Source organism: Paramisgurnus dabryanus, chromosome 6 (assembly GCF_030506205.2).
Source record: "Paramisgurnus dabryanus chromosome 6, PD_genome_1.1, whole genome shotgun sequence".
Lineage (NCBI taxonomy): Eukaryota > Metazoa > Chordata > Actinopteri > Cypriniformes > Cobitidae > Paramisgurnus > Paramisgurnus dabryanus.
The window spans coordinates 10,487,984-10,512,734 of NC_133342.1; the positions used below are offsets into that span (position 1 = coordinate 10,487,984).

Sequence of the window (24,751 nt, forward strand, 5' to 3'; positions counted from 1 at the left end):
CTCGGTCTGAACCATCGCTGGTCGTTGTGTTCGCAGCATTTTGACGGTCTGGAAGATGTCGACAGCACCTTCATAACGCATCCTCTCCAAAACTATACTGAGGGTGATGAAGACTCCTGTCCTGCCCACACCCGCACTGAGAGAAAGAGAGAGAGAGAGAGAAACAGAGAGAGAGAGAGAGTTTTTAAGAGTTAAATATTGTTTATACTCGCGCTTTTCTCTGCACTGCGAGCGTCAGCTGACTGTGCATGTCCCTAAACAAAGGACAAGGTGTTTATAGTTGACACGTGTGTGTGCATATGTGTTTTTGTGCACATGTGTGAAGAGGCGTCATGCCCATTCAAACTGAGGGGGCACGTGCCCCCTTGTTTTTCTTTAGCCAAATACATTTTGCATGGAACCTCAAAATCAAGGAAGCGTCCATTAATCTGTTATGTGACTTTTAATCTGTTTAATATGCACAATATTATCAATTCTGTGCTGCATCCTTGTCACTTTTCAGAGATTTTTGCCTTTTTTTGTTTTGATCGTGTTGCATTCATAGACTGTAAAAAAAGATGGACGACGCCTGTTCGCTCTCTTCCATTGGTGAAAAGTGAAGCCGCCAGAGTCCCGATATGGCGCTGACATCTTGGGTCTTGAGTCTGCGCATTAGCGATTTCGGGACCAGTCATGCGCAGTAGTGAGCAGGAAGTGAACCCGCAAAATCAAAACCCCGCCCTCGCTCTCGTAGAATGCGCATATCACACGATATCACAGCTGTCAATCATGACGTGACACCACCGTTTTTATATCATTAAATAACTAACTAAACACAAACTTATTTTAAAAACAAACATTTGAATTTGCATCAGTGTGATAAAAACTACAATAAATGACAGAAACTAGGTTTCGGAAAAAAGATAATTGAAGTGTAATTAATTTTTTTAGTTGGTCTCAAGTCCCATTGAATAACATGGGGAGGCGGGGTTTATGACCTATACTGGAACCAGTCACTGGGGGGCGATCGAGACGTTTTGGCTTCACTTTTCAGGGCTTGTGCGGCACGCTTGGTTGCATTACTTTATTCTGGTGGCAGTTGCAGACGTCATCAGCGTCTGAGCGTGCTCACAAGCTCTTTGCTGTGGCATTTTGCTATCTGAGCAATTAAAACGTGTAAGACATTTCCAAACCCCAGTACGGTAATGTGCAGTTAACCTCCTCTGTGTAGAAAATGTATGGTTTTAAATGTGACCGTCTCGACGTTATATTAGTAGAGATTTCTAGATTCATCTTCTTGGTACAACGCCAAAGTTCGCCACAGTTCATGGGGGCGTGGAATCACACATATGAGGTAAAATTTAATGCAATAATGCGTTCCTCTAATAATTTTATCTAAACATATTTTTTAAAATCATTATTGAACATTAAACTCAATCACGTGGCTATAGCTTAAAGTCATTTTCGTTGTTTATATACTTTATGGATTTAAAATTACATTCATTTAATAAGATAATGCAGTTGTTGTGCAAAATGCATTAATGACACAATTAAAGAAGTCATTAAACAAAACATAAATAAACAGAACATGCCATTTCAGATGTAAATATGATGCCAATATGTCATTATTCCGATTAAATAGTATTTGATATGAAAGTAAGTCAACACTTTTATTTTGGAGGTTTTTGCATGAAAGCAGGGGTGTTCAGATTGTTAGAGATGTAAGTGCCATGGAAAGGTCTGAAAGCTCTATAATATATTGTTTGACGTCTGTGTTTGCACACATTTCTGTGAGCTGTGCCCCCTTAAAAAAATTGGTGTATGACACCCCTGCATGTGTGTGCTTGCATATACGGCACATTTTTGCTTGTACCTACATACAATTTTAACATTATCTGTGGGGTATTTTAAGCTAAAACCTCTCTTTTAGACTCTAAAGACTTATTTTGCTTCTTTAAAAAAATCTAAACCAAGCCAATGAGTCCTCTGAAATAAACTGGACCAACATGAACCAGATAACGTGCATGTTAATATAAATGTGCATATATTATTGTTTATAGTGTTATATATTATAGCAGAATAAAAACGCTTGTGCTAATACACTCTTATTATAAATTTAGCATGTATGAAGCTAATGTCATCATTTTTACAACATAATTTATAAACAACTTTATATTAAACATAAGAAGAGCATTCGAAATTTGAAATGATCATGTGCTGAGTGCTGACTGACACATCTGCGGTAAGTTTTATTTTATTTTATCTCAAATATCAAATGGTTCGTTCTCCATCATTAAAAACGCTCCCAGCGAACAGCACGTGAGGGGTTTATATACTTGTCAATTATGGCTCACAAACATATGTGGGATATGTGTGCTTGTCAATAACAGGCATTAAATCCGTAGAGTTTTCCACGGAAATCCATTGATCAGACACACACCTCCAGCAGGGTCATAACTGTAGAAGATTTAAGTGTTTGCGAATGTAAATGTGGATGTTGAGTTAATTTGACTCACCTGCAGTGCACACTGATTGGTCCGTCCTGACCAAACTGCTCCTTGGTTTTGTGCACTTGTCCGATGAAATCAATGAAACCTTCTCCTGACTTTGGAACTCCTTGTTCCGGCCAATCGGTGAACTGGAATTGTCGGACGGTTCTCGACTGTCCGTCCTGTGTGAATAAACACACACATGCTCAAGTGAGATGACGATCTCTCTCTTATAGCCGTAAAAAGTAATTTTTTTAACCTAGCCACAAAAAGTGCATGCATGCAACCTAGTGCAAACAGTGCCAGACAAGAGACCCTACAAAAAATATGCATCAAATAAAAATAAATAAAAAAAGTCTCTGCTTCTCCATCAGCTTGAACTGAATTTGAATTAGGGGTCTTCACGGGTCCACTTAGATCCAAAAACCAGAGCTCCGACTCGAGCGGGTCTAAAAGTTTCACCTGTGCTTCTGGTCATTTGAAATAAATGTGTTTTTGCATCAAAGTCCTTTTCCAACCCATTCTCTTTGCCAAGAGTGCTTGCGACATTGTGTGGCTGGTGAAAGGCAAATTTTTGTTGAGACAGACCTGTCAATCAATTTTAAATGCACACTGTAGGTTACCTTGGTGTCTTCATCAGGCAAAAAAATTAAATAAATGGAGCAAGGGGACAAATTGGTTGTAAGCCGACTGGGGTTTCTGTCTGGTGCATGCAGGACTGCAGACGGCACACACATTGGTGCCATTTATATTCGGGTCCAAAAATTGCCACTGTGTCAGGTCGGACTCTGGTCTTATTTTGTCAGGTTTGTCTTGGGTCGGGTCTTTCTAAAAAAAATATTTATGCCTTCGGGTTCGGGTAAAAAGTGATTCAGGTCATTTCATTTCAGGTACATTTCTTTGGACCGAGAAGACCTCTAATTTGAATGTACAGCTCCTACACTGGGACTAAACCCATGCATACGCAGTTCAACTTTTTACAACATTATTGTTTGTTTTGTTACACAAACTGACAAACATTTCTATCTGTATTTTATAAAGCAAATAAACATGTGAAGTGTGTGAAGTTGTTCAGATGAGTTTCAGTATCACTCACCCTGGCGTCGGTCACTTTAAACTCTCTCAGGATGTATTGAGGCATGTTATATTCTGCCATCGGGTCCACAACGAAGTACTGATACCTCGCTGAACGTTCAGCCGGCCAATACTGATGACACTTCTCCTACAAACACAACACACCAACATTAAAATATCTCATCAAGTCTCTAAGCCAAACTGAGATTAACACATTAATAACTGTTTTTTCCTGTAGTTTTTCCCTATATTATTTATTTCCTCGACTGTCACTCACCCGACCGAGTTCACGTAGTTTGGTGAGCATCACCACAATGGTGGAGTTGTGTTCCCAGAGCATCCTCCAGAAGTCTTCAGTGGTCTCGGCTAAAGGTCCCTGTGTCGCAATATACGCTCTCTGCTGCCTATAATACACAAACAAACAAACACAGAATTGAGTTAAAGTACAATTACAACCCGAGTAGTCGAACGCAAACATCAAATGTAAGTGTATGTGACCTGTATCCATCAATAAAGCTGGCATTGATGTAGTCAGAACCTTCCAGGCCTCTGATTGGCTGCAGACACACACGGGTGGTCTCGTACGGCATGATATTCACCAGACGGTTTTTAAACTTGTTGCAGGGCAGATTAGCGCTCACGAATCTGGAGGTGTGGGCTTTAGTGTTGGCGAGGCGCTGAGGTGAAGACGGATCCAGAGAGAGAGAGAGAGAGAGATGAGTCAGGACAAACATTCAAGTAGAAGTTTGCATGAGAATAAAAGTGCCTTTGGTAAATTAATCATAACAATAAGTTTATATTTTTTATTTTTTATTTTTTTTAAAGAGAATTAAGAGTTTCTTATAAAAAGCTGTGGAAGGTGTTTTCTCTACTGGCACACAGAGCTGAGGTTTCTACTGTGTCCATCAGCTGTCAATCATATAATGATAAGTGATGATTTCCAGCAGATACCTTAAACTCCAGCTCCATCCCGCTCACGTGTTCTCCTGCCTCCACCTGTGAGAGTTTCTGAATGTAGGAGTAAAGACTGCGAGCCGCGACCTCGGTGTTCCCGCAGGCGACGGCCTCCAGGAGAGCCTCGTGGATAAAACCGTACTGATCTTCAGTCTGGACCATGTAGTTCCTCTGAGAGCGCATCAGGGTCACGTGACCGTACACGTCCACCGTACGCTCGTGACGGATTCGTTCCAACATTGCGTCGATCACTATTAAGCAGCCGGTGCGGCCCACCCCAGCGCTGAGACAGACAGAGAGAGACAGACAGTGAGACTTCCATGTCTTTTTTTTTTGGCCTAGACTTTTAAAAACTTTCTAAAATCTATTTTCTGCATGTTTGGCTCTAAAGGAAAATGAGTTGAGATCTAATGATGTAAACAGTACTACTGTATGGTAAACTTTCCTAATCTGATTCTAATGACAAATCCCAAATCTGTCCATGTGTTAATCTACAGTAAAACCATCGGTACAGTTACAGAAACATTCACCTGACAGATGTGGACACAAAGCTTTCTGGGATTATACAGCGGAACAACTATAATCCAGATTACAGTAGGGCTGCAAACACCCCACACCACCACCGGAGAGCGCGGACACACATCTGCTTTATACAGCGCAAACACTGCATTTATAAATAAAGTCAGACGCTGTTTCTTCTCACCGCGCAACCAGCTTGTTTAAAAGCAAGACAGAGTTGCCAGGTCCACAGCCTTTCGGCAGAGCTCTAAATTAGGATACTTTAAAACTGCAGTTTGGAGATTGAAGGATTTGATTCATTAGTTGTTGGTATTTGGGCTGTGAATAGTCATTGGGATGCTTTTGGACTAATTGAATATCCATTTGGCTGGTCTTGTTATGCGGATCTGGCAACCCTGACATGACAAAGATGGAAGCAAAAGTGTGAAGAAACGCTGGTTAAACTTTCATATCATAATGACTTATTTATTTTGTTAATAATAAATAATCTAAATACTCATCAAGGTCTAAAGTTGAAGATTAAAATGAGTTTATTAATCTGTGACACAGTTTATTCACCAGCACATCCCTGAAGAATTGATTAGTTTTGTTTATTTTTTTAAATTTAAAGATGTTTTATTATTTAAACCCTTTAAATTTAAAGCTTAAAATATCAAAATCAAAAGGATTATATTAGTAAAATTCTGTAGTAGTGTGTGGCTTTTGCACTTTTAGAAGTTCACTTCTACATCTGAATACCCTAATTTAGTGCCTCATGGTGCATTCACACCAGATGCGAATTAAGCTGATTTAACATGAGTGATTTACATGTTAAGTCAATGTAAAGACATGATTTGCATGAATGACGCAGCGCAAATTTAGCGTTTGGGCATTTGATGCACGAATCACGCGAGTTGAAAATCTAAACTTTGGTGGGTATTTGTGCTGCTTTAACCAATCAGGAGCTTGCTCTAGTAGTGACATGATTACAACGTAGCGGGCGGAGGCAGAAATACGAAACAATTCATTGTCGCATTGTCTATCATCTTTTATAGAAACAGGAATAAAAAGATCTTTCTTAAAAGAAAGTGAGGAGGTCAGACGATCTGGTAAGTTGTAAAAAAAATCTCTTTACTCAATTTCAGCTTTATATAAACATATTGAGACTACTAGCTAGCTAAAAAGGGCAAATTGAGTGTATTCGCATCTGAATTTCAAGTGCGAACAGAGCAAAAGTTAACTCAAAAGGTTCAAGTGTCTAACTACGTGTGAATAGCGTGATTTATTTGTTTCATTCGCGTCTGGTGTGAACACACAGTTATACACTGCAAAAAATGATTTTCAAGAAAAAACATTCTTAGTATTTTTGTCTTGTTTTCAGTAAAAATATCAAAAAATTCTTAAATAAGGATGCTTTTTCTTGATGAGCAAAACGACCCAAGAAAATAAGTCTAGTTTTTAGATCAAAAATATCAAGTTAAGTGATTTTGTGCGTAAAACAAGCAAAAAAAAAATCTGCCAATGGGGTAAGCACATTTTTCTTGAATTTTTCTTGAATTTAGTGTTTAAGAAAAGTGTTCAAGATTTTTTGCTTACCCCATTGGCAGATTTTTTTGCTTGTTTTATGTACAAAATCACTTAACTTTGATAGTTTTTTTTTTGTTAACTTTGATTTATTTTCTTGAAAATCATTTTTTGCAGTGTAGCTATAAAAGGGAAAAATCGAAATGAGTAATATTTACGGTTTTTATCCGATTAGTCGATTAATCGAAAAATAATCGCCAGATTAATCAATTATGAAAATAATCATTAGTTGCAGCCCTAGATTGCAGATTAACACATTCGGTAAAAAAAGACAGAAAGTGTGTTTAGGTTCAGGGTTGGGTTAACGTAACACAATAATGCTTTTATTTTCAATTCGTTCTCAACTAGACATCAAACCAGTACTCTTTATCTGAGTTAAGACATGCAAACCAAGTGGGGAACAAACTCTACAAAGATCAAATCAAATCAACTGTGACACTGATGCTGACCTGCAGTGGACGATCACAGGTCCAGCATCCGGTGGGTTACAAGATTTCACTCTCCGTAAAAAGGCCAGGAATGGAGTGGGATATTCGGGAACGCCATGATCAGGCCAAGCTGTGAACTGGAACTGTCGGACTTCCCTCCTCTCATTACAGCCGTTCTGATTAAAAAAACATCACAAACACAATCATATAACATCAGAAAAAACAAATAACATATACAGACCAACTCGGGGTGGAAAGTCCTTCTCACCTTATGTAGAGAGAAGGTTCGTACACAGAACGTGGCCAGTTCCATCGTATCCAGCAGAGTAACTTGAACCGCCCCGTACGTGTCAGTACCGCGACTGGGCCAGTACTGATCACACTTAATCTAGAGAAGAGAACATTAAACATTCAACACTGACCTATGAGAGGAGAGATCAGGCACACACATGATCCCTATGACACTCACGCGTGATTTCTCCTCTAATCTGGTCATCATCACGACAGACGCGGCCCTCTGTTCCCACACCATTCGCCAAAAATCACCAAACGTCTCAGGCAGAGGTCCCTGTGTGGCGATGTAAGCGTTCTGCTTCCTGTAGCCATCAATGTAGTTTGCATTGATATAATCACTACCCATAATCCCTGAGAAAGAGCAAAGAGAAACAACAAACTATCACAACCAAACACTTCATAATATTCACACAAAAAACAACAACATTTTGGCACAGTCGCAAACTGTCGGCTGTGAGACTCAAACCAGCAACCAAGTCGGATTATTTGTTGTTGTAGGAGTCCACAGACGAGCTCAGCGCTACAGAAATCAAACTCTCATCATGATTTTAAACATGTGCTGATATGAAGAGACCCTTCACAGAAATGATTGAGGTTTACCGTCGGTCTGTGCGAGGATGACACGTGTGTGGTCGTACGCAATCACATTAGCATAACGATTCTTTGGCTTGTTCACCTCCAGATTGGAATGTTCCCAAGTAAACTGCTGTCCTGGATCAATCGACTAAGAAAGACAGACATACAACAAGACAGACCGACATAGAGAGAGACAGGTGTAAACAGCACAGTATTATAATTATATCTATATGACACAGCCAATAAATTACTTGTTCTTTCTGTTATCTCAGTTTAGACCGAGGGGCAATCTTCCGTTCTCTCTGATGAAGACAATACAGAAGTGACTTAAATTGCAATTCATCGACTGTCCACTAGAGGCTCCAAATGATTCATTCCCATAGACCCCCCATGTTAAAATTTACAGCCTGGTACAATAAATGTTTTTGGTCTATATAGCAAGTTTTGCCCTCTCTGTTTAAAGTTTTGCATAATTAAGGGCGTGGCCACTTGAGTGACGGGTGAACTGTCATACCGTCGAGCTAGGTGGGCGTGGTTTCAGCCACCCCAGCTTCACCTACGTCCCGCCTCTTTACCCATTTTTGTCAGATGTTTGGAGATTATTCACCTCATACTCCTGTGAGAGATGCAGGTTGTCATTGGCCTTCAGTCGCTCGGTGTGTTCAGGCAGCTCTGTGATGGGGATGGGAGGGTGACTCATCATACCTGTAGGGTCAGAGGTTACAGCGGTTGTCATGGAGATGACCCACCTGTGTGTCACGTGAGCAGGTGCGTGTATGCTGTCAGTGCACTTTTATGTTTTGTGAAAGTTGTTTGTGAGTCTCGTGTTTGATCAAACTCACCACTGGTCTTAAAAAAGTGTGTAAACTATTAAACTTGGTAGTTATTGTAAATTGAAGTTGTTATTATTATGTTTTGTGCTGTATATGTAAAGATTTCTTATGTGAAATAGGTTGTTCTGCTGGTGAATAAAGGCCTTAAACTAAACCCTGAGTGTCTTTCAAAAGATACAAATATTCATTGTATGATTCTGATACTTATAATTTAGATTTACATTACTGATTTTATTATCAGACAAACTTATTAAGACATCAGTATATGGAAGGTTTTATCTGCCAATATTAAATTAATTAATTAAATGCTAAAATAAAAAAAATAAAACATTAAATTAAATGATTTCATTTTCAAGGTGATAATGCATCTCCCCTGCCAAATTGAAAAATAAAATGCAATTTATGATTTGTCATTTGATTTTTATTACAATCTTGAGGCAAGACTGCCAATATTAAAATTAAAAGGCAAACTTGAAAAGGAATCTATAAACATATTATTAAAAAGGTTTTTCATGCCCATGCAATTACTTCAGTTTTAAATGCATGTTTTCTTTTCTTTCTTTTTTTTCATTTAAGTTTTTATTTTCTGCTTCAGCCAATCAAATTTTCTTGAGCAACCAAACCCCACCCACTGATTAACATAGACTTTGCATACAAGTTGTACAGAAAAAAAGAAGAAAAAAGTTTGCCTTGGCAGTCTTCCCTCGAGATTGTAGTGAGAATGAAATGTCAAATCATCAATTGCATTTTATTTTTCAATTTTCATTTAAAATTGGCAGAAAAACCTTTCATATCTGTGTTCTCTCTTATTACTCCGATACATCAGCACTTTCTCCTGTAGCAGCTGACCAATAGAGGGCGATATGGTGCCACCCAAATCATCTGTGCAAAATATATGATTTCCTATATGTCCCATCTGTCTGTCATGTCAGCCCTGGGGCGACAGAGAGGATCATCCACAGGAGGAGGGTCAAATCACCCTCAGGCTAAACAACACTAAACCTCTGCCAAAAGTCTTCTGCATGTGTTCATTTAAATGTAAAACTGAAGCTACTAACAGTTAATTATAGGTTCGTCATATAGCCTATGATACAACAATCTATTGCACTTAAATTTATGATCAAGAGCTGATACTGCATCACAAAAGTAATGCAATTACAGTAATTTTTTTTTTGCTGTAACACAATTATATAACTGATAACTAATAACATTTTGGTAATATTATACCCATTACAATCTTCAGTAACGCACGCTACAACATTTTAAAATAAGGTAAGTCTTTAAATTTTTAAGAAATGCTGTGAGATCAGCACAGCAGCACAGAAAAAGCTGTGGGTAAAATAATAAGTCTGTTTCCAGTATGTTCATTTTGACTTTAACGTTGTATTTGAACTGCGACTTGAGAGTTTTATTACAAACGGCAATCTAAACTACAACATAACATTAATGTAGACCTAAACACGGTTATCTAAATATAATTTTCTTTCAAATTTTTACCAGCCTTTGTATGGTAGCCTATTTATTTGAGGCATTGTTTGCAATGTTCCTGTTTTATTAAGCAATTTCCCGGACAAGGTTTATTCTAGTCCCAGACTAAAATGAATGTTTGAGCTGCTATAATTTAAAAACATCTTGCACTGACGCATCTTAATACATCGGTGTTATTGTTTTATCTCAAGATGCACACCAGTATTGTTTTTTGTAATATAACTAAGGCCTAGTCCTGAATTAATCTAAACCATGTCCAGGAAACTTCCCCTATATGTAAGTCTACATGTAATCTTTATATTGGGCTGAAATGACTGAGCTGTATTCCTTGAGGCTTAATCCTCCAATAGCACTTTTTGTTTCTTAATGAGGCATAAATTGTGTCAACCCAGTGCATTCCAGGTTTGTGCTGTGAATCTGAATTAAAAGTGAATTAAAGAATAGAAATGAAAGGAGGTTGTGTGTATTGCTATAGATTGCATTATAGTGGTCTCGAGCTCTTTTGGGCTCTATCATACACCCCGTGCTATGCAGCGCAATGCGCGACGCAAGTGTCTTTTGCTAGTTTCGATCAGGCGCAATGATCATTTTCATGTTTAGCATCACGTTGTTTAAATAGTAAATGCATTTGCACCCAACTTTGCGCCCATGGGCGTTCTGGTCCAAAAATAAGGTGTGTTCATGCGCATTGTTGGCACGTTTCTATTTTGTTGCAACTAAAATAGACTACGCCATTGACCAACAAAAACCTGGCTTAAAGTCTATGGCGCAATATTGTTTTTGTTATTTAATGAGCGCGTTAAAAATATGCACCTATAAACGGGACAACAACGCGGGTTTGCTTATCACATACATGAATGCGCAGCAGCACAAAAAAGCTTTTAAATATGAAAAATTAAAGCATTCAAATGTAAAAGATTATTATTGAGTCTCCTGGGCATAAATGAGAATTAAAAATCCCATGGCGCTGTTCTAGTGCTGAAACGCTTCGGCTCTCCACACGTTTGTAAATCCTTTATCTCTTGTTTGTTTTTTTGAGTACAAACATTTTCTTGCATATTTGCAAATTATTTTATGAAATTACAATGATTATGTAGGATATCAAAAAATTTACAGCAATTAAAAGCTTGCTATCTTTCCTTCAGTGACTGAAAGAAAACACTTTTAAAGGTTTTAATCCAAAAAAATAATAATTTCAATAAAAATAAAAGCAACACAATTATTTAACATTAATCTTAAACTGGGGGTCTTCTTCCTTCGCTTAGTTTTCAGTTTACAAAGTCCGTCATCTTAATAGGGATTACGCACAGTGCCAGCGCAACTTGCTTTTAAAGGGGATGAGAGATAAGACTCTCATCGGTTTACGCCCAAAACACACTCATTACTCATTAGGAAAAATATGAACAACCCTTTTAGGCCGTGCGCTTGGTGCATAAACCATTTTTCCCATCGTTAAATTGGCAAAAGTGGGTTCAAACGCCGTTTAGACTGTGCGTTTTAGACCGTGCGCTTAGATCGTCAAAATAGGGCCCATTGTGTTTGCTATGTGTACCATCATTTACCAGACTTGGATCATTTGTCTATGTTTGTGATTGTTACTGTATTACGCTGTAAGTCTTTACTGTGCCTATTACATTATGTTCTCGTTGCTTTGAAATAATTAAACAATTGTAAAAAGCGCTAAATAAATAAAACTGAATTAAACTGAATTCTTAGTAGACTCAATGGCCTTCCCATAAGCTTTCTGAATTTATAAGCAGCAATAAAATACATTTTAACATTTGATCATGCCTAGTCACACTTCTGTGGTTATTTTGATAAAAGTAACTCAAAAGTAGTGCAACACCGTACAGTTCAGAAACAGTAATATTGTAATGAAACGAATTATTTTCAAATGACAGTAACTTGTAATATATAATGTATTACATTTTAGAAATAACTTGCCAAACTCTGCATGCCACTGACTTTCTCCACTGAAAACTCTCTGTCTGTCATCTGGTTTGTCTGTCTTTCTCTGTCTGTTTGCCTGTCTCTCTGTCTTTCTCTGTCTGTCTGTCTGTCATTATTTCTGCTCAGTGTTTTTGCATGACCTGTTGGGTCATTGCTCATTTTCAGAAGCTTGTATCTCTGCACATGTGCGTGTCTGTGTGTGTTTGTGTGCAGTGCCTGGTGTTTGGAAGTTAATGCGTCTCATCTCAACAGGGTCAGTGGGGTGGTAAGCCATCATCTCAGCGTTATTCAGCAAACACTTGGTGCCCGGTTCAGAGTCCTTCCGTTTACTAATGAGTGAAAACAGACAGACCAATAACTCAAAAGTCAGGGTTTTAAAAAAAGTCATCAAGAATTGCAGTAAATTAAGACAGAATGGGGTGGTTTCTCAGACAGGGTTTAGATTAATCCTCGACTTATATTTTGACATTTAAGAAGATTTTACAAACAAATCTTACAAAAAACATTACTGGTGTGCATCTTAAGATGAAAACAATGGCACTGGTACATGTTAAATTATGTCAATGCAAGTTGTTTTATTAATTAAAGCAGCTCAAACATTTTAGTCTACAACTAGACTTAAGCCATATCTGGTAAACCACTCCAATGTGTTTGTGTCAACAGCTTAAAAACATTGCTCATCCAAACAGAATTTAGTCAATGAACAATAATGAATCAGTTCACAAATAGGATATATAAAAATGTTAGATAAATAAATAAAATAAAAGGTTTAATCTCCCAGTGACCAGCTCTGACTTACCTGTCAGGTTTACTGGAGTCCAATCAAACCAGCCACACAGCAGATAGAGACAGACAGACAGAGAGAGAGAGAGAGAGAGAGAGAGAGAGAGAGAGAGAGAGAGAGAGAGAGAGAGAGAGAGCGAAAGAGAGAGACAGACAGAGAGAGAGAGAGAGAATTAATAATCAATATTTAGCATTTGTATGCAGCATGATATCACTGCAGATGAACTCTCAACAGTTTAGACACAGCAACACCGAAGACCTGACCTTTTTACTTTGTTAGTAAAATCCTGCTTTGAGAATAAAGATGATGGTTATTAATATCATCAAGACTTTTACCCAGCAACAGTTACCAAATTTGCACTAAATTATGGGATATATCTGAACTATTTTAATTTCGCTCTTTCGTCTGGACTGTGCAATTCATCTCAGATGCTATTAACTTCATGTGCAGAAATAGCCGCTTTCTGCATATTTAATCTCACTCGTCTGTCTTCATCAACGCTTTCATCAGCCTCCTCCACAGATATAACACATCGGATCTTCATCTGAATTCAATCTGCTCATTTAACACCAAACCTCCGCACTTTAACGCTGTACCGCAGTAAATCTAGTGGGCTGATGTCTTACATGTGCCCCCTCCAGACGGGAAAAAAATCGATAAAATGAATACACAACATTATATTTAAAGAACAATAAAGCATTTACTGTATAAACGTCTGGAAGAACTTAACATATGAAAAAAAACAAGCAATATAGGTGTGAAATTAAGTCAACATGAGTTTAAGCATGTTTAAATTTGAGCATATGTGAAGTTTTAGCTTAAAATAGCTCACAGATAATTTATTATAACATGTTAACATGTTAAAATTATCACTTTGAACGTGTGAGCAAAAATGTGCCATTTCCAGGTGTGTCCTTTAAAATGCAAATGAGCTGATTTAATGCAAACACTGATCACCATAATGATGGTTTGTTGATATTGAAGCTCAACTGCGCTGTCAATTATATTCATACATGTTCTATATTCATGATTTGTCCCCTTTAAGTTAAAGTAACATACAAATATATGTTGATTTGACAAAAATTATGCATTTTTACAGTGTAGCTGATGGTTTAACAATGTATACATGAATTATGCATTTGCAGCACTCTTTTTTTTAACACCGATGTTAACAGTGTTGATGTGATTGGTTAAATGTTTGTGACGTAGAAAACAGAGGTGATATCAAATCGTGGGAATGAGTCTTTCTTCAAAAAACTTGCTCAGCAATGGTGTTGAATGATGAATTTGCCCATGGTTTGTCTTAAAGCTTATTAAAAAACATCCCACTGACACATAAACAACAAGTTTCTTGTTGTGTAGTTCAGACTCACTTCTTGTAGAGCAGAATGGCAATGACGATGCAGATAATAAAAACGACAGCAAGGACGGGTCCAACCACCCAGATAAGACCATCGCCCGCGTCCAAAGGCTGAGGGTCCGAGTCGGGTGCGATGACGGGGTCAGTGTACGGGCTGGCCACAAACATCTTCTGAACAAACATAAACAGGAGCATTAGATCTGTACACACACATGCACGTACCCATCTGTCTGCACACTGCACATCTTACCCCAGTGGTGGAGTTCAGTTCAGCCAGGATGAAGAAGACGTACTCCTGACCCGCTTCTAATGCACGGTTTTCAAAGCCACCGTAGTCCAGCTGATCACCCAGTGTGAAGAACGCAGGTAGGGTTGCAGGTGTGAAGCGGGCGGTGATGTAAGCTCTCCTCAGATCCACCTGTCGCTGACGAGGGTCTCGCTGTTTCTGACTAATGTCCTTCAACAGCTGTGTCACATACACATGAAACACTTTACACTTACGACATTACAACATTAATGTTTTATTCTGGAGCAATCATAACTTAGCTCTCTTTTTTCTCGTGCATAAGACACTATGCTGACCAATAACTTGTATTTACCTCCTTAGAAGAATACTCAGACGTACTGGTTTTATGTTATTTAAAGTTATTATTAGTCATATATGAACTAGTTCTGTCAAAAATATCAAAAATCGCTACATATCGATACTAAAAATGTAAAACAATTCCAATACTTATGTCCCACGGAAATTATATTTCGAAACAAGCTGTGTGTCCTCGCTGTCTTTTAAAAAAAAATGACGAGCAAAAACTGCACGTGAACGCAGTTAACCCAGATACTGTTGCGCTTTAAGTTCACAAAAAAAGGAAAAAATATGTCATTTATTAACCCTCATGTCGTTCAGTAAGGTTTATTTTCACATTTGCACTATAATCTGTTTCTCATATAAATGTTTATTACTACCTAACATTAACAAACAAAACGCAATACATTTTTTAAGTACTCATTTATCCCTTTTACTGCTATACAACTGTTTATGTTAGATAATATTAAGATAAAACTTTTATTTTTGATTAGTAAATGTATTAGAAAATTTTGAAATTAACATTCAATTAATAAATGCTTTAAAAGTACACTGCAAAAAATAACCTTTTTTCTTGTTTTTAGTACAAATATCTAAATTTTTTAAAATCAAGATGTATTTTCTTGATCAGCAAAATTACCCTAGGAAATTTAGACAAAACATATACAATTTAAGTAAATGTTCTTTAACATTTTTCTTAAACACTTCATTAACCCATTGGAGCCTGATGCTGCGTGCCAAAACATTATGTACATCTACTGCCGGTTACTTTTATTTCATGCTTCTAAGTGCTACAAAGCGTTAGATATTAAGTTTTTGGTAGACGTTGACAAGTCTTAGTATACCATAGGTTTTAGGCATTTTAGGAGTAAATGGGTTAAAGAAAAATTAAAGAAAAATTTGCATACCCAAGTGGATTTTTTTGCTTGTTTTAATTTCATATTAAATACTGTATGTGAAGGTGTCAAAAATCTTATATTTGTCTTATAATAAAATAAAAATTTAAGTTTAAGGCCTTAATGTTGAAAAATGGTATTGAATTTTTCCAGTTATTATATCAAATTTAGAAATTCCAGTATTGTGACAATATGAATAAGAACGGCACAATTCTATAAAAACCTGTCAAAACCTCAAAGTCAAAGTCTAGATGACTCTACATGACTTCAATAATTTGTATAATTTTAAAACAATAATTTTGTATTTTGTGTCCTCTGCTATCTGTGACCAAAGAAATGTAAATTGTGTAAAATTTCACACATCGTACCTCCTCCAGGTCCATCCCATCTGGGCTCTTCAGGTGACTTATGACCCCTCTGGCTCTCTTCAGAGGAACCACCACTACATAGATGTTCCTGCAGGTACAGAAGCCATGAAGATCTCAATAGACAGACGTGCCATCTCAACAAAATCAATCTCTCAACCTCTTACTAAAAAACTATCTTTCTTTGCTACTAAAGATGTGCTGTTGGAAGATGAGGAGTCTAAATAACAGGGTGGTGGATGTTGTCTTCTGCAGATGCGTGTGAGTGTTTAGTGTCATGCTATATATTTAGTATTTTTCATATAACCGAATCCCTCGTCTCAACTGTGCACGCTGCTGTTAATGTGAGATGCATCGAGAAACTTAAATTATTTCCTCCTGAACTCTGCAGCCAGAAAAACAAATCCACTGCAGTTGTAAATTATTAAAAGCGCTGCAACTGAACGTTTCCTGCATGTATGTTGTTGTGTCTTCGATGTGCACTAAAGACAGCAGGTCAAAGCCACACGCGTGTGCATGTACACGATAACCTCAATCATACCTCACATTGCTCCTGGTGTCCAGTGACGGCAGTATGATGGTGATGGTGGCTTCTGTCTCTCGCGTGTGGTCCACCTCCGGCCGGCGGATCAGGATGGGAGGCGACGTCTTGGCGTGTATGCGGTGTCTCAGACCGCCCATGTTTCCCTCCGGGCTGGTGATCTTGAAGTCATAACTGGTGTCCGGCTGGAGGTTCGGTATCACCGCTTTTCTCAGACGAGCGTCGACCGTCATCTTCTCACGATTATATTCCACCTGCGGATGTAAAAGCAACTTTCAGAAAGTGCATGATTAAGTATCCTGAGTTTTCTCTCTTTGTATAAACACCTGCTTCACAAACCCATAATCAGGACCCTGCGAATGAGGGGGTCTTAATGTTGTCAAACATTAAAAATCTATTTATTAATCTGTCCATTGGTCGGGAGGTCACCATTTGATCGCTGGGTTTATTTACATCATTTTACAGTTATCTTTCCTGTGTCAAACCTTTCCTATAGAAATATGTTGTTGGGACGGGAGTCGGGACATATATTTTGATTATTATTGTGAATTGACTTTGTTTTAAACCCCAGCTTTAACACTGACTTTATTTGCTTCGTCATATTGCTGGCTGGAGGCAGATATTATTTAAAAATTCTCATCGTAATACTGAATGCCAGTTTACAAAACGTTAATGGGATCAAATTAGCGTTTATATGGTATAAATTGAAGGAGCTGTATGTAACATTGACTACTAGTGGTTGAACTTGGTACCGCAGTCTAAATTCATAACTTTGTAGACGTTTTCCCCCTCTCAGGTTGCAAAACACAGGATTGCAGATGACGATGAAAAGCAAAAGTTTATCTGCTTATTTTTACGTTTGCAATGTTTTTGTTGACTGCAAATTAGATTTGGAAAACTCAATCTGTGGCAACGTGAGCTGTATATCAGGTGCTTCTTCTTCTCACCAGCTTGTTTAAAAGCAAGGCAGTGTTGCACAGATCGCAGCGTTGCCAGGTCCTCAGCCTTTCAGTGGAGTTCTGTATTGGTCTACTTTTAAACTGTTTCTGTAGGTTGATTTTTTTGCGAGTTAAAGATTGAAGGATTTGGTAGTTGTTGGTATATTGGCTGTGAATAGGCATTGGGATGCTTTTGGAGTAATTTTGAATGACCATTGGGGATGTTTAGTTATGAGGATCTGGCAACCCTGACAGGACAAAGATGAAAGCAAAAGCATGAAGAAACGCTGGATAATCCTTTAATATAAGTGAGTTTGTATTTGTTAAATTGTTGTTGGGTTTTCATAACAATAGTGTTGAACCACAAACTAATCATTTCTTTTAAAGTAAGGGGGAAATCCAGGTTTTTATTACTGTAACAATGCATGTATATAACTTATTTTGTTAATAATGAATAATGTTAATTCTCATCAAGGTCTAAAGTTGAACATTAAAATGAGTTTATTAATCTGTGGCAAATTTTCCTCACCAGCACATCCCTAAAGACTCAATTTGTTTTGTTTATATTTTCATATTTAAAATTAAAAAAGCTGCACAAACTTAGTTTAATTTAAAAATCAAACAGATTATATTATTAAAACTCTGTAGTAGTGTGTGGACTTTGTACTTTTAAAAGTACACTTCTACATGTGAATACCCTCATTTAGTGCCTTATTTAGCTATAATAGGTGAAAAATCGAATTAAGTTATTTTTATGTTTTTATCCGATTAGTCGATTAATCGAAAAAATTATAGTTTGATTAATCAATTATGAAAATAATCGTAAGTTGCAGCCCTAGTTGTGTCCACCAAAGGTTGCATTTATGGGCCATCGGGCCTCGCTTAAAGGGATACTTCACCGATTTAGCATTCAGCTTTGTATCTGTAGAAACCCGGCAGTATTACTGAATGACCATGTTTCCCTTCATCATTTCCCCCTGAGAGGAGAGATATCTGCATTTTGGTTCTGCAAAAAAGTCCTCCGATGATGCAAAAATCGTCATATTACATCATCGGAGGACTTTTTTGCAGAACCAAAATGCAGATATCTCTCCTCTCAGGGGGAAATGAGGGAGGGAAACATGGTCATTCAGTAATACTGCCGGGTTTCTACAGATACAAAGCTGAATGCTAAATCGGTGAAGTATCCCTTTAAGCAATCGTGATAACTGAGCTGTCAAAATAAACTACTGGGTTGTTGACACAGACCAAAACAAAAACTGACAATCTGGCAAGAAAGGCGCGAGCTTAGCATGTTTCCTAAATACCTACATATATATTATAGTATTTTTTAATTCGTACAGTAAAAACTTACATACAGCTCCTTTAAAGAGACAATAAGTAGGATTTACCCCCATCTAGTGGTGAAATTGTATTTTGCATTCAAAGGAATAGTGCTCTCTAGCGCCTCGCTTTTCCAAATGCGTGTTGCAACTACGGTAGCCGTTATATAATCACTGATCTCCTTGTCCGTTTCAACTAGTTCATGTGTTCTGAATGAAAACGTGTTGTTGAAATGCGTTGGTAGGTTAGTTTGTCCCTCTCTGCTATTATAGTTTATCAATACGGCGGAACGACATGGAAGCCTCCTTGGACTTACCCGTTCAATGTAAGTAAAGAGAAGAAATTCTAAGCTTACAAAGAAAAGTCAAATCACTGGCAGAGGTCATTTGACCCCAATGAAAACATATTTATGAATAAAGACATTGATTTTGATTAATAACACTTAAAACCCTACTTACTGTCCCTTTAAACATTTTAGTGAGTTTGTTGTAAGACTCACAGTGAATCGATAGGGGGCGCTGCTCTCTGGAAACTCCCAGGTCAACAACACACTCGTCTTAGTCGCCAAATTCACAGAGAAATTCCTGGGCACATCTGTCCAAACACACACACAAACATAGGTGTTAAAAACAATACGGGTCATAAATGAAGTTGAGGAATTACTGATAAACACACACAGAGAAGCAGCACAGTGATCCAGCGCGGTCCATCCCTGACACACATTCATCAGCTGTAATGAAGGTTAGTTTAAAACCACGTGAAACAGTGAGAAGAACGGTGAACTTTCAACCACACGCAAACAAACAAACAAACAAGGATTTCTTTCATTGTGCCACACCACAGACTGGACTGGGAAGTGTCAGAAAACATAAACGTGAAGGGCAGTGAAGGAATACAGGTAAAGGAAAAACACCTTCTGACCGTGAAGCCGTGAGTCCTCCTCAATCGACTCGACTGAGAGCTCAACACTTACCTCAGGAACATCAGCATCTGGTTGACCCGTTACCTGTGAGACAGCGTGTGGGACATTCTCCACTGGTGCTGGTTGGGTGGGGTAGTTGAGGGTGGATGTGGTATTAGTGGAGGCTTTGGGGGTTTGTTGTGTCCTTCATTCAGGTGACAGGAAGTGGGCCATACCTGTGTCAAATGCTGCAGTTCTGTACAGCACCTGCGGGCCACACGGCCCGGACCCGGCGCTGTTGTGAGCGCACATTCTCACAGCGTACGCCTGGTTTGGGTTCAGCCCGTGGACGGTGTAGCCGTAAGTATCCGCCGGTAACATCAGCGTACGCGGTTCACTATCACCCGCTTCCCCGTACACAAGCATGTATCCTGTGATAGCACCGCTGCGTTCCGAGGACTTTGGAGGAAGCCAGGCTATCTGCAGCGAGCAGCAGGTGGCGTTCACTTGCTCTGACAGTTCGGGAAATCCTTCGGGTGGGATCTCGGGCACAGCGAGTTCTTCCTGAGCCTCTTCACCATAGCCAGAGTGGCCTTTAGCTGCCAGCAGGAAAGAGTACACGGCTCCAGGACGCAGTCGGGACACGCTGTACCGGCGCTCTTCAGGTTTGATGAGGACAGATTCAGAGCGGGTGTCGTTTTTAAGAGCGTACGTGAGCCGGAAGCCGAGGATCTCTAGCAGAGGACTGGAGGAGTGTTGAGGAGTCCAGAACACAGCAGCAGATGTCTCATTAACCAGATGCACAGTCAGACGGGGAGCAGGAGGTACTACGGTAAAGAAGACATTGGCAATTTTAGTTAATGTATAATTCATCTATGAATGCATAAAACACATTGATTCTGGTTAACACAACATTCAAGCTAAAAATTATACAGTCACACACTGTAAAAAATGCAGGATGAAGTTAAAACAACTTGGTTTTGCAAGTTGAAATTGTTTAATCTTAACTTGATGTTTGAAGTTAAAGTAACATAAAATATATGTTGATTTCACAACAGTGAGATTTAAAAGAGCAATGTGAGGAACTCATACTGAAGAATGTATTTTAATCTATGAAATAATGTTGTGGCGATGAGCAAAATGACCTAAGAAAATAAGTCTATTCTTATCAAATTTAAGTGCATTTTGGCTTAAAACAACAAATGTGCCAATAGGATAAGAATTTTTTTCTAGAAAGGTCAACTTATTTCAAGATTATTTTTCTTACGCTATTGGCAGATTTTTTGCTTGCTTTAAGCTCAAATTTAATTAAATTGGTTATTTTTTGTCGAAAAACTAGACTTATTTATTTTGCTCATCAAAAAAATGCATCTCGATTTAAGAATTGTTTGATTTTTCAACGGAAAACAAGACAAAAATACTAAGCAACAAAGTCATTTTTTGTAGTGTGTCAGATATAGTTAGGGGTGGGTGATAAACCAGTAGGTATGATAAACAAACAGCATTTATCAAACAGCATTGACAGAATATCTCTTAAATCACTTTTCTACCTTTAGTAAGATTTAGGGCTCTATTATACACCCGGCGCAATCCAGCGCAATGCGCGACGCAAGTGTCTTTTGCTAGTTTCGACTCGGCGTAATTATAATTTTCACGTTTAGCGCCACATTGTTTAAATAGCAAATGCATTTGTGCCCAATTTTGCGCCCATGGGCGTTCTGGTCTGAAAACGAGGTGTGTTCAGGCGCATTGTTGGCGCGTTGCTATTTTGAGGCAATTAAAATAAACTATGCCATTGACCAACTAAAACCTGCTCTAAGTCTAAAGTCAATGGTGCAATATAGTTTTTGTTATTTAATGAGCACGTTAGTAATATACGCCTATAAATGGGAAGACAACGTGGGTTTGCTTATCACACACTTGGATGCGCATCAGCACAAAAACGCTTTTAAATCTGAAAAATTAAAGGATTGAATGTAAAAGATTATTTACATGATGTACATGATGACTCTGTACCTGTGGATATGATGAGATGAGAAACATTTTAAGTAATGCTTAAAAAATAACATGACGCTGTCCGAGTGCTGAAACTCCGCACGTTTGTAAATTCTTTATCTCTTCTTTGTATTTTTAGAGTACAAACCTTTTCTTGCATATTTGCAAATTATTTAAGTTAAAATGTAGAATATTAATACATTTACAGCAATTAAAAGCCTGCTATTTGTACTTCCATGACTGAAGAAAACGGCTTTTAAAGGTTTTAATCCAAAAAATGTTAATTTCAATACAAATAAAAACAACACAATTTTTTAACATTAATCTTAAACTGGTGGTCTTCTTCCTCTACTTATATTTTCAGTTTACAAAATCCACTTTCTTAATAGGCGCAACTTGCTTTCAAAGGGGATGACAGCTGAGATTCTCATTGGTTTACTGCACATTACGCCCAAAACACACCCATTACTGATTAGGAAATAGGAACAACCCGTCTATCTAACAATTATCCATCCATCCATCCATCTATCCCCTTACTGTGCATTCACACCGCCACCGGCGAGAGCATCAATAAAAGCTCTGGCTGCCCTGCCAACGACGGAAAAAAAAGTTGTAGTGGACGCTCTGACGCTCGAATGCATTCTCTGATCTCCTCTCAGGCGGAAATTTCCGCCTTCTGATTGGTTGCCGCCGACAATTCCACCTTCCGATTGTTTGCCGCCGAATCGCGTCATATCTCATTACCATAAAGTTGAGCTGATTACAACTCTCCTCAACGCTCACGCTGTACATGACCCACCGTGCCGCTGCTCGCCGCCGGCTCTCATTGAAAATGAATGACTTCCGGCCACTCTGACACTCTCGCCGGTGGCGGTCTGAATGCACAGTTACTGTGTTACCATGATATAAAATGAATCCTATCGTGATGTAAGATTTTGGTTATATCGCCCACTGAGCTTATATAACCAATCACTCTACTGAGCCTTTACCACACCTTCTTTTGTGCTTACAGTCAATAAAAAAATAAACAGCACTTTGATAATAAATAACCCATTCTGATACAAACCCTTGCAATTTTCTATCGATTAAATGTGCTGCAAGGTAAGCAACACACTATCTCTCCAAACACTTTAAAGACAAAGCAGAATGATCGACAAACAGAAAGCTTTTCAGACACCCCTATCTCACCGGTCTTATGACAGCTGTACACTAACATCATTCAGGTGGTAATGATTGAATAATCCTAAATCCTTGATAAATATAAAGAGAGATACTCACATGCTGCAGGTGTCCAGATCAGCTGTGCTTTACTGTGAACTCCATCACCTTTAACAGTGTACGCTGACACACTGATAGAGTACAGAGTTTCTGGCTTTAGGTCATCAATGATCGTCTCCTGAACACAAACACACACTTAGTGTAACTTTAATGCTTACTAAATCTGTGTACATGCTTTATTTGCAATTTACTATATTTGCTATAAAAACATTTCTAGACACATTTGTTAGCTTCATCTTTTTCTCTCATTTGTTCATTCATAGCAGTTTTGTCTTTAATGTCTTTGTGTGAGTGGCTCTCGTAAAGCTCTCTGAATCACTGAACAGACAATCAGTGAGAAAAGCGACAGATCGCGTGTGATTTTATCAACAAATCCGAATGTAAAACTTTAACACATACTCACATACTGCGCCGTCTCATCTAAAGCTCTCTAACAGCTCGAAGCAGCGTGAAACAGAGATATGAAAAGAGCAGATGGAGTGTAGGGGAATAAGAGTGAAAGATATTTTATAAAGGAAAGAATGGTTTGGCAACACGCACAAAAAGATACAGTGAAAAAATCATTCGGCATTTGTTCATGCATATCTGACCAAGCACTAAAATCTGATGATTTTCTTAATGGAACAGAAAAACTCACAACATACTACACTGCACACTAAAAACTGCTCAATAAACATTGGAGTAAACACCAGCTGCACGACTGCACAGAATACTGCAGCTGTGCATTAAACACTGGGCAGTCGTGCAGTAAACACTGCATGACTGCACAGCAAAAACCGGGGACTGTGCAGCAAGACTGGTGATTGAGCAGCAACCACAGGAGACTGGCCACAAAACACAGGAGACTGCGCAACAAACACCAGGGACTGCGCAACAAACACCAGGGACTGCGCACAAACACCAGGGACTGCGCACAAAACACAGGAGAATGCGCACAAAACACTGGAGACTGTGCAATAAACAACAGGGACTGTGCAGAAAACACAGGAGACTGCGCAGAAAACACAGGAGACTGCGCACAAAACACAGGAGACTGCGCACAAAACACAGGAGACTGCGCACAAAACACAGGAGACTGCGCACAAAACACAGGAGACTATGCACAAAACACAGAGATTGTGCAGAAAACAAAGGAGACTGCGCAGAAAACAACAGGGACTGCGCAGAAAACACAGAGATTGTGCAGAAAACAAAGGAGACTGCGCAGAAAACACAGGAGACTGTGCAATAAACAACATGAGACTGTGCAATAAACAACAGGAGACTGCGCAGAAAACACAGGAGACTGCACAGAAAACAACAGGAACTGTGCAGAAAACACAGAGACTGGGCAGAAAACACAGGAGACTGCACACAAAGCACAGGAGACTGCACACAAAATGAAAGAGACTGTGCAGCAAACACCAGGAGACTGTGCAAGAAACACAGGAGACTGCGCAGAAAACACAGAAGACTGCGCACACAAAATGAAAGAGACTGTGCAGCAAACACCAGGAGACTGTGCAAGAAACACAGGAGACTGCACACAAAATGAAAGAGACTGTGCAGCAACCACCAGGAGACTGTGCAGCAAACACAAGGAGACTGTGCAGCAAACACAAGGAGACTGTGCAGAAAACCCAGGAAACTGCGCAGAAAAC

General features: G+C 38.7%; 1 protein-coding gene across 6 annotated transcripts in view; it reads right to left on the minus strand.

The window, feature by feature from the left end:
* The window catches only part of LOC135744294 (receptor-type tyrosine-protein phosphatase S-like), a 102,359-nt gene that overhangs the window by 2,177 nt on the left and 75,431 nt on the right, over positions 1 to 24,751 (minus strand). For 3 of the 6 annotated variants that reach the window (XM_065262320.2, XM_065262319.2, XM_073814924.1), the window contains 18 exons: positions 19,437 to 19,531; positions 16,677 to 16,930; positions 16,139 to 16,226; positions 14,542 to 14,757; positions 14,305 to 14,462; positions 12,947 to 12,958; positions 12,364 to 12,476; positions 8,484 to 8,581; positions 7,901 to 8,024; positions 7,476 to 7,651; positions 7,275 to 7,394; positions 7,028 to 7,182; positions 4,494 to 4,779; positions 4,041 to 4,219; positions 3,820 to 3,946; positions 3,565 to 3,690; positions 2,496 to 2,650; positions 1 to 136 (listed from right to left, as the gene is read on the minus strand). In XM_065262320.2, the coding sequence (XP_065118392.1) occupies positions 1 to 136; positions 2,496 to 2,650; positions 3,565 to 3,690; positions 3,820 to 3,946; positions 4,041 to 4,219; positions 4,494 to 4,779; positions 7,028 to 7,182; positions 7,275 to 7,394; positions 7,476 to 7,651; positions 7,901 to 8,024; positions 8,484 to 8,581; positions 12,364 to 12,476; positions 12,947 to 12,958; positions 14,305 to 14,462; positions 14,542 to 14,757; positions 16,139 to 16,226; positions 16,677 to 16,930; positions 19,437 to 19,531 (2,618 nt within the window). Of the gene's footprint in view, positions 137 to 2,495; positions 2,651 to 3,564; positions 3,691 to 3,819; positions 3,947 to 4,040; positions 4,220 to 4,493; positions 4,780 to 7,027; positions 7,183 to 7,274; positions 7,395 to 7,475; positions 7,652 to 7,900; positions 8,025 to 8,483; positions 8,582 to 12,363; positions 12,477 to 12,946; positions 12,959 to 14,304; positions 14,463 to 14,541; positions 14,758 to 16,138; positions 16,227 to 16,676; positions 16,931 to 19,436; positions 19,532 to 20,074; positions 20,666 to 23,111; positions 23,230 to 23,514; positions 23,542 to 24,751 lie in introns of all 6 variants that reach the window. The other 3 variants (XM_065262321.2, XM_073814925.1, XM_073814926.1) reach the window with 2 other exon arrangements.